The sequence below is a fragment of the Pantherophis guttatus genome, chromosome 18 (assembly GCF_059756535.1).
Source record: "Pantherophis guttatus breed Tessera chromosome 18, ASM5975653v1, whole genome shotgun sequence".
Lineage (NCBI taxonomy): Eukaryota > Metazoa > Chordata > Lepidosauria > Squamata > Colubridae > Pantherophis > Pantherophis guttatus.
The window spans coordinates 4017878-4028074 of record NC_142080.1 but is presented as its reverse complement, the minus strand read 5'-3'; the positions used below and the strand labels follow the sequence as shown (position 1 = coordinate 4028074).

The window sequence follows — 10197 nt, the reverse complement described above, 5'->3', positions numbered from 1 at the left end:
ATAATAATTGTATTATAATATATCCTATACCATAATATATATTATATAATTATATACAGATATAAATTATATCTGTATAATATATACTATACTATTGTTATAATATATAATATACTATAATACATATAATAAATTATACCTGTATTATATACTATACCATAATTATAATTGTATTATAATATATACTATACTATTGTTATAATATATAATATACTATAATACATATAATAAATTATATCTGTATTATATACTATACCATAATATAATTATAATTGTATTATTATACCATAATATATTATATAATTATATACAGATATAAATTATATCTGTATTATATTATAATATATACTATACTATACTAAATATAAATTGTAACTAATATATATACTATACTATAATACACTATACTATAATTGCAATATAGTATAGTATAATAATATAATACCGTGTTTCCCCGAAAATAAGACCCTTATAATTTTTTTGAACCCTGAAATAAGCGCTTGGCCTTATTGCCATGCGCTCAAAAGGCCGATTGGGCTTATTATGAGGGGAGGTCTTATTTTATGGGAAACACGGTATTATATTATTATACTATACTATATTACAATTATAGTATAGTGTATTATAGTATAGCATATTATATATAATTATAATTTATATTTATTATAGTATAGTATAGTATAATAAATATAAATTATATAATACAGATATAATTTATATATATCTGTATATATAAATTTTATATATACTATAATATAACGTATAATATGAAGTATAATAAAATATAATATAAGGGGGGGTGTTGCTGCATAAGGGGCCACAGACCCCAACTTGTTCCCGTTGGATGTTGCATGGCAAAATATAGAGGGAGGGGGGGAAGGAATGCCATGTTGGAGAAGGCGGGTGCACGATGAGGACTAGGATCTTGACTTTGATTATGGAGAGTGGTGGCGAGCAAAATGCCTGATTTGCACCGTGTGTGTGTGTGTGTGTGTGTGAGAGAGGGAGACAGAGAGAGAGACAGACAGAGACAGAGTTGGAGGTTCCCAGATCCAACCTCAGCTTTCCCTAATCTCTCATACCCTCTCATCCTGTCCAATTTTAATTCATTTTAATTAGTGCCTAGTTCAGGGAATCGGATGTGCTGTGGATCTGGACAGCCCCTAAACCACTAGGAATTTGGGGGAGGTGGAGGGGAGAAAGTGGGATGTGTGAACTTCTCATACATATTACAGGCAGTCCTTGACTTACGACAGTTCATGTAGTGACCAAAGTTTCAACAGCTTTGTTGAAAAAAAAAAATGTGATTTATGGCTGTTTTTCACACTCGTGTCTGTTATGGCATCTCCCCACCCCACAGCCACTTAAGATTCAGACACTTGGCCACTTCAATCAAATCAATCATAGCCCATGTCAATCAATCAATCAGAACCCACCTCAATCAAATCAATCATAGCCCATGTCAATCAATCAATCAATCAATCAATCAATCAATCAATCAATCAATCAATCAATCACAACTCACTTCAATCCAATCAATCACAACCCACAATCAATCAATTCAATCCAATCAATCCATCACAACACCCCCAATCAATTCAATCAATCCAATCAATATTTGAAGCACTTTACGAAACAAATCCACCTCGAGAGAGAGAAATATATATATTAAAAAAAAAAACAATTTATTTAATGAAAAAAACAAAAAACAAAACCAACCTACAAGGAAGTGGTTGAGGGACAACGGAATCCCCGAAGGATCAAATGCATTAAAACGCCAATCCGGCTACGAAACCCAGAAATTCTGAATATGGATCATTGGGATGAAGTGGGGATGTGGAAAAAAAACAAAAACAAAAAAACTTGAAATCTGCATTCTGAACAAAGGAGAGGAATGAGCACAATTACAAAAAAAAAAAAAGAAAAAAAGAAATATATATATATATATATACATACAAAACTCATATTTATGTACAGTAGCCGAGATAACAGACCACGTGGAAATTCCGATAGTTCCAAAATCAAAAAGATGTGCAAATTCGACACAGCGTGTACAAGAAAACACCCACGGTCCTTGAATGGAGTCACTGTAACAGTCAAGACGGGGGGGAGCTTGGCGGTGAGACGGCAAAGGGGGACGTTTTCGAGGCGGGCAACCAGAAGCTACCCGCACCCAAAAAAACAGGGCTCTTTTGGGGGGGTGTCCCCATTTTTTTAGCTCCTTTTACAGACCAGAACAGAGGCCTGGGTCTCCGTCGTAACTATCCCTAGGATCGCATCCCAACTCTTTGTCTTCACTTCCGGAAGAGAAATAATCCCATTTTCTCACAGTCTTCTGAGCCACCGGCTTGATGGTCCATGGCTCAGGAGCATGGGTCTTTTTGGACCAGCCTGTTCTCGATCGGGGTCTTCTTCTGACCCTCCAAACCTTTGGGAAATCGGATGGAAATTTTGGAGCAGGCGAGGAAGTGTCGAGACTCTACGGTTTCTCTGGTCCTTTTCTCTGGGGTCTTTTTCTCACCAGGTTTTGGCAAGGGGGAGGCCATGCTCTTTCCCAAGCCTCTCTCTGGAGTAGCAGGAATATTCAAGAATTGTGCTTAATTATATAAATCCTCTGCTCTAGCGGGAGGGATGATGCCATCGTCGTCCCCTTGGAACCAAAAGTCCACTGGGCTGGGGGAACAGGTAGGCAAACTCTCAACAGAAGGAGCCAAAACCAAGGAGGAAAATAAAAATAAGAAATATGGGGATTGTAGAGACCGAGATTTTTAACCAGGGAAATGAGATCCTCTAAGCTAGCTGATCCCTCCGAGATTTAAAGGGGATCTCGCTAATCGGACCTAAAAGTCTTGTTGCTGGTTGCTGTTTATTCTCATTATTTTTACTTTTTAATCCAAAACTGAACTCTGGGAAAAAAAAAAAAAACGTCAGAAAGATTGGGTGGCAAGCTACACACCTTCTGTTTGGGGAAGTGGGGGGCAAAACCCACCCAGTGTGGGGGTATCGAAGAGCTCCCGATAAAAGGGGAACGATTTCTTTTATTGCTGATTATAAACGGAGATCCAGAGGTCTGAGCTTGCTTAAAGGGAAAACTAATTTTTTTTTTTTTTTTTTAAAAAAGGAGGGGAGGTTAAGATAGCATCCGTTGACCCCCCCCTGGAATTCCAGCGTCTGGGTTTCGCTTTTTTGAGAGGTGTGTGAAAGGGTTGATTTTAAAAAGGATGGCGTGGGAAGAAACGAAATCGGAGAGAGGTCGTGAAGAGGTCTCCCCACTGGATCGGTTCAGATTTACACCAAAGCGCTGCTCTTAAAAAAAAACCATTTGTTTTCTTGGAGCACAGCTGTAGACGTGATCCCTATTCTAAATTTGCGGGGGCCGGTGATTCCACCTTCTCGCTGCAAAATCTCGTTTTTTCTCCTTTCCAAAATCAAGGGCTTTCGAACGAAGACAATCCAGCAGGTTTTAAGATGGTGTGAATTCCCGCCTGGAGTCTTTTTTTTTTTTTTGGCCAATTCTTGGTTTCTTTCCTAAATCCGAGACAGGAATGAGGCTGGGGATCTCACCTGGCAAACAGGTGGAGGTGTCGAATGGCTTCCATGGTGAGACGTCAGAAGAATGGTGCAGGAGAAGGGAAGAGGTTTGGATTGGGGGGGGTTGCCCTTTGTATTATGGGATGCCCCCCCTCCCGTGACATTCCAGAGATGGTGGTTAGTAGGCGGAGCCGAATAGGACATGAATCCTTCCCACCCCACCTTCCGCGGGGTAAACCGATCTTCTCCATCGCTTTTCGTGATCGGAGAGACGGAGCTAGTCCGGTTCAACGAGGAAAAGGCCGGTTTGCGCAAGAGGGAATGTTCTTTCCACTCTCCTCGCCCGGTGGAGTTACAGAAGAGTGGTGTCCCCTACTAACAGCTGGGGTTGTTAAGCAGCCCCCAGGGAGCTTTGCCGTGTTTGTGCTTCTAGAAAAGCCGAAACGAGACAAAAATAAAATTTGGGAAAGCATCTCCGGGGTCGGAACAGGATGGAACAGGAGGAGGTGAAGAAGACAAGTTTTCCACGGATCACGAGTTTGCCAATAGGCTCTTTCGGAAGACTCCGGCACACCGGCGCGCTGACCCAGCTCAAGGGAGAGAAGTGGTGCGCGGTCCGATGAGTGGACGGGAGAGATCTGGAGTGATCAGAAGAATCGGTTCTTGAGTGGCGGCACGCTCAGCACGGATGAGAGGCCGGAGGCCCACGGCACGATGTGGCGGTACGCGTTATAAAAGCAATCGGCGGGCCAGGTCCTTGGCTGGATCGAAAATGAAACACCCCCCTCTGTTTTGGGGGGTTTGGGACCCTCCATCCCTCCCTCCCTCCCTCCCACCCCACCCACCCCTCTCCAGCAAAGCCCGATCGAGACACAGGAAACGCGACACGGGTGAAGTGAGCTCAGCGCAGCTCTCGGTTGGCGGATGGTTCGGATGGAGGTGGTGGCCCGACGCCGTGGCGGAGCCAGGAGGGCGCGAGAAGGCATCCTTGCCGTCTCCCTTTCAGGCTGGCTTGGTGCCAAAAAGTCCCACGGGGAAGTGCTTGACGTGGGTGGGCCACTGGGCGGCCAGCTGAAAGAACTTGATGTCGCTCCATTCCACTCCGTCAATGGAAACTACGAAACAACGGAGGGGGGGTTTTGGTCAGTGGGTCAGGCGGCCTTGTCTAAAGCTGCACTTATATTGAGAGAGCCAGCTTAGACCGGGGGTGAAGGCTAGAAAGCAGGTGACAGGGAGTTCTAGTCCCACCTTAGGCATGAAAGCTGGCTGGGTGAATAGGGGCCAATCACCAGGAGACAGGGAGTTCTAGTCCTGCCTTAGGCATGAAAGCCAATTAGGTGACTTTGGACCAATCACCAGGAGACTGGGAGTTCTAGTCCCTCCTTAGGCATGAAACCCAGCCTGTTTACTTTGGGCCAATCACCAGGAGATGGTGAGTTCTAGTCCTGCCTTAGGCATGAAAGCTGACTGTGGGGAAAACAGGAGGAAGGAGGAAGATTAGGTAAGTTCACTGCCTTAAATTCTCCTTGGTCTGTTCTATGTCTCCTCTGCTTGGAAATCCTTCTCCAGCGGACTATCACAAGTCCCACTCCCCCCCAAGCCCCCCTCCCCCCCAGGCCTTACCTTTCATCATGGTCTGCTGTTGTTTGGCCGAGCAGATGAGCCGGCTGATGCCGTCAATCATTTGGCTCTTGGAATCAACCTCTCTCTCTTTGGGTTTCTTGCTCAGGAAAATGGTGGGCACTAGAAAGAAGGGAGGAAGAGGAGACAACACCAGTTGGGGGACAACTCGGAAAGCAGCAGAAGGAGACGATTCCTTTGGACAAAGGCCAGCAGGCGGCTAGTCCTCAAGGATCCCCTCGGGAGGGAGCGTGGGGCAGCTATAAGTGGCTGCCCCTCGGGAGATCCCGACGGACGCTTCTCCTGGTGGCGAGAGAGAGGGCTTCTGTCCCTCATCCCCTACCCTGTTCTGACCTAGGCTTCCCCTGCAGCACGAAGCCGAGTCCTCGTCCCAATAAACCCCTTTTATTTAATTTACAGTGAATTCCTCTCCAGCAAAGTCTTTCAAGATAGTTCACAATTCCCGACCTTTATCAGGCTTGGCGAGTGGCCAGGCCGATATCTTTCAGACGCCGCCAATACTTGTAAAGAATGCAGCAATGAACTACATTGCCTCCTGCAAACTCCACTCCCCTTTCGCTCCTCTTTTAGTCCCTCTGGGAGAGGCCATTCATCGTCCACCTGTGGCTTTACTCCTGAGTCGCCCCTTGTTCTTTAGCCATTTCGTCTGGCAACTCTGCGCATGCGTACGCTGGGAACAGGCTCCAGCTGTTCGTCTGCCTCACTGATGTCTGACTCCGAAGGCAGCTGATAACTGGCAAATGGCCCTGGCCCTCTCTCTGCCTCCGACGCAGAGCCCTTGTCCGAGCCTTCCCCAGATTCCAAGAATGGCCCACGTTCCTCTCCAACCTCCCCCCTCTCCGAATCTGCTACCACGACATACCTTTCTTGTTCTTCTCCTTGGTGACGACCGTCATAGCCATGGTCCCCGAGGGCTGGGTCTCCCCGCTGTTGGGAAGCCGCGAGACCTGGACCGAACGGAAGACGCTCTTCAGGGTGTTTTTGGAGCTGCTGTCCTTCTTCTCCCCTTCCTTCCTCTTCTCCGTGGGTTGAACAAGCCAGTAATCGACCTGCAGGCCGATCACATCGCTGTAAGGGCTGCTGGGAGACCTGGGATTTGGAAGAAGAAAGAAAGAAAGAAGAACAAGAAGAAGAAGAGCGGGCAAGTAAGTCAATCCGGCACTGCCAGGCAGCTCCCCCCCCTTCTGAAAAACGGAACAGCAAGAGAAATGGAGGAGGAAGCCTCAAGCCAGGGTTTTTTTTTGAAACCTCCAGAAACCCAAGGACGGCCAAAGCATGGGAGCAGTGCTTAGGTGACTTCCTGCCTGAAAACAGGAAGCACTTTTGCCAAGCGTTGACGGGACAGAAGGTGGTGGCACTGACCTTGGGAGGTGGGGGGAAAGGATGCTGCCTAGGGAAGGATCAGATAAGAGGGAGCCTAGCCCACAGCTGTATAACGGGCAGAGAAAGAGACTCAGAAAGGAGCCGCCGTAACTTCTCAGGCTGGAAAAGAGACAGCGGGAGATGGGTGCTTTCAGACTTGCGAGGTTCAGTGAAAAGGAAGCCTTTACAATAAAGTAGAATTTAAGCCCATCCGATCGGGGGCTTGTTTTTTTCCCCTGCCTGGTCTATTCCAGGAAGGCTTAGAATAACAGAGTTGGAAGGCACCTTGGAGGTCTTCTAGTCCAGCCCCCTGCTTAGGCAAGAGGAAACCCTACAGTCGTATGTCAGAGGTAGCACACAGAGTCCTCTCTGTGGGCACGTACGCCGTTGCCAGCTGCTCTTCTGGTTTCCAGCTCGCACATGCGTGCCAGCCAGCTGGTCTTCGTGGCCGCCAGTGTGCCGGAAAACAACCTGAAAACGGTCTGAAAAATGGCCATTTTTCGGGCTGCTATCAGACCAGTTTCAGGCCGTTTTTCGGGCTGTTTTCAGGCAGTTTTTGGCTAGCTGGATACCCATGCTCCGCTACAAAACTATGTGATGGGGTTTGATAAATCGACACTTACAGCTTGAAAATTAATGAGTAGTTACGATCGGCCTCTCCCCTTCCCTCCCTCAGCCTTGCCCCACAGAAGCCTCCCCTATCCTATCCCCCTTCTCTCCCTCAGGCTGGCCCCATAGAAGCCTCTCCTCTCCCCTTCTCTCCCTCAGGCTGGCCCCATAGAAGCCTTTCCTCTTCTCTCCCTCAGGCTGGCCCCATAGAAGCCTCTCCCCTTCTCTCCCTCAGGCTGGCCCCATAGAAGCCTTTCCTCTTCTCTCCCTCAGGCTGGCCCCATAGAAGCCTCTCCTCTTCTCTCCCTCAGGCTGGCCCCATAGAAGCCTCTCCTCTTCTCTCCCTCAGGCTGGTCCCATAGAAGCCTCTCCTATCCTCTTCTCTCCCTCAGGCTTGGTCCCATAGAAGCCTCTCCCCTTCTCTCCATGAGGCTTGCCCCACAGAAGCCTCCCCTATCCTATCCCCTTCTCTCCAGAGTTATTTTCAAGTTGGGAGTGGGAGTAGAATGTCTAACTCCTTAGCATCAGCGTGTGTTAATCAGAATATAGGAAATACAAATGCTCTGATGGTCATTTCGAAAAATCCTTTCTCAGCGAGCACCTAGAAGCCAAGAGGAACATACGTGGCAAATTTCAAGTTTGTAGGCTTTACGGTTCTGGAGATTTTGTGATTACGGCGTGAGTGGTTTTCGCTTTTATATATATAGATTTAGGCCATTTAAGCCAGCAACCGATTTGTTAAGTGAATCTCCCTTCCCCCTCGACTTTGCTAGTCAGGCGGCCGCAAAAGGGGATCGCGTGACATACACCCCCCTCCGGGACACTATGACTGTCATAAATATAAGTAAGTTGTCAAGTGTCTGAATTTTGATTGCGTGGCCGCGGGGAATGCAGCAACGGTTGTGTGAAAACAGTCCTAAGTCACTTTTTCCCACTGTCGTTTTAACTTCGAGCGGTCACTAAATGAATTGTCATAAGTTGGGGGCCACCTGTGCTGATTTTAAAGTCATCTAGGGGGCTGCTTTAGTATCCATCCTAGAGTGGTGCGGTGGCCTAGAGATGAAGCTCACGCCTCACAATTAGGAGGCTGTGAGTTAGAGGCAGATATTTCTTTCTCTGGGCACAATGAGAATATTATCTGCTGAACAAAACTCCGCACTGGTGATAGGAAGGGCATCCGGCCAGTAAATACTCAGGTAGCTCCATTCAGTTGCCCAGACTCTACCCCGCAAGGAATTACGAGGTCATTAATAGAGGATGATGAGTACTGAGATACCTAGGGGGCAGTGCAAGAAAATTATTCCCCTGGGAGGGGTGGGGGGTCCAACCCGAAGTCTTTCGCAAAGACCAGGAGAAGAGAACGTCCGCCATGCCCAAAATCTTGGTGTCTCCTGACTTACTTACCCCACCACAGCCAAGCCGCTGGTCATCGAAGGGGAGGACGGTGGGGTGGCAGAGACATCCTTGGCGAGGCCCGAAGTTGAAGGCGGAGAGGTGGAGGGGACGGTGAGGCTGATGACCGGGGAATCGTCCCCCTCGCCTGTGAAGGAAAGAAAGGAGGAAAGATTTTGTCCCAGGGATGCTTTATCATCTTGAAGGTGTGTATATGGACTTCGATTCCCAGAATCCCCCAGCTGGCGCGAGTCCTCTTTTTATACTCCAGAAAGCATAAAATACCATCGAGGTCTCATTTCCCCCCCCATTATCAAGACGGGCTGGCTATTTTCTAGGCGACGATGAATATTTGGATGCAAGGGGCACCTGGGGTGAGGCCAGTCTTAGAAAAATAATAAAGGCGGGATAAAAATTAACAATAATAATGGAACGGAACGGAACGGAAGAGAAGAGAATATAGAAAAGAAAAGAAAAGAGAATAAGGAATAGAATATAGAAGATGGGATAGAATAGAATAGAATAGAATAGAATAGAATAGAATAGAATAGAATAGAATAGAATAGAATAGAATAGAATAGAATAGAATAGAATAATGGAATGGAATGGAATGGAATGGAATGGAATGGAATGGAATAGAATAGAATAGAATAGAATAGAATAGAATAGAATAGAATAGAATAGAAAAGAATAGAATAGAATAGAATAGAATAGAATAGAATAGAATAGAATAATGGAATGGAATGGAATGGAATGGAATAGAATAGAATAGAATAGAATAGAATAGAATAGAATAGAATAATGGAATGGAATGGAATGGAATGGAATGGAATGGAATGGAATGGAATAGAATAGAATAGAATAGAATAGAATAGAATAGAATAGAATAGAATAGAATAGAATAGAATAGAATAGAATAGAATAGAATAGAATAGAATAGAATAGAATAGAATAGAATAGAATAGAATAATGGAATGGAATGGAATGGAATGGAATGGAATGGAATAGAATAGAATAGAAAATATGGAATGTCATAGTATAGCAGAGCATAGCAGAGAACAGAATAATGAAATAGAATGTGGAATAGACTATGGAATAGAAAATAGAAAATAGAACGGAACGGAACAGAGTTTTAATTTAAATAAATACCTGCTGCTGCAGGTGAATCTTCAATGAGGCCCACCTTCACCACCTGGAAGAGGAAGAGACACAGACTGTGAATCCTTTTCCAACCTACCCCCCCTCCTCTTCAGATCAGAAGCCTGCAGGTGGAAGCCGAACCTTCCTATGGGAGGACCCTTACACACAGACACACACAAAAAACTCTATATAATTTGGATATTTTATTCTCTCCCCCACAAGCCAACAGGACTAATAATATTTTTAAACATGGAATTCCACCCCGAATCACATTCCAGCATCCGTTTTTACATTTGAGAAAAAAAATTTTTTTTTGCTCCTGGGCAGCTTTTTTTCTGACCGCGGCATCACGTGTTTTTTTCCTCGGGCAGCAAAAACACTCGATTTTTAAAAACAGCTAATAATAATATTTTTAAACATGGAATTCCACCCCGAATCACATCCTAACATCCGTAGTTACATTTGAGAAAAAAAAATTTTTTTTTGCTCCTGGGCAGCTTTTTTTCTGACCGCGGCATCACG

At 45.5% G+C, this 10197-nt stretch overlaps 1 protein-coding gene across 14 annotated transcripts in view; it reads right to left on the bottom strand.

The window, feature by feature from the left end:
• Window positions 1–2720: 2720 nt before the first annotated feature.
• PACS1 (phosphofurin acidic cluster sorting protein 1) overlaps window positions 2721–10197 on the bottom strand; it is a 73046-nt gene continuing 65569 nt past the window's right edge. For 13 of the 14 annotated variants that reach the window (XM_087881040.1, XM_060685089.2, XM_087881042.1 and 10 more), the window contains exons 20-24: window positions 9685–9727; window positions 8548–8683; window positions 6035–6261; window positions 5155–5274; window positions 3529–4646 (exon numbers count right to left, since the gene is read on the bottom strand). In XM_087881040.1, coding sequence (XP_087737166.1) covers window positions 4534–4646; window positions 5155–5274; window positions 6035–6261; window positions 8548–8683; window positions 9685–9727 — 639 coding nt within the window. In that variant the 3' untranslated portion in view covers window positions 3529–4533. Of the gene's footprint in view, window positions 4647–5154; window positions 5275–6034; window positions 6262–8547; window positions 8684–9684; window positions 9728–10197 lie in introns of all 14 variants that reach the window. The other variant, XM_087881043.1, reaches the window with a different exon arrangement.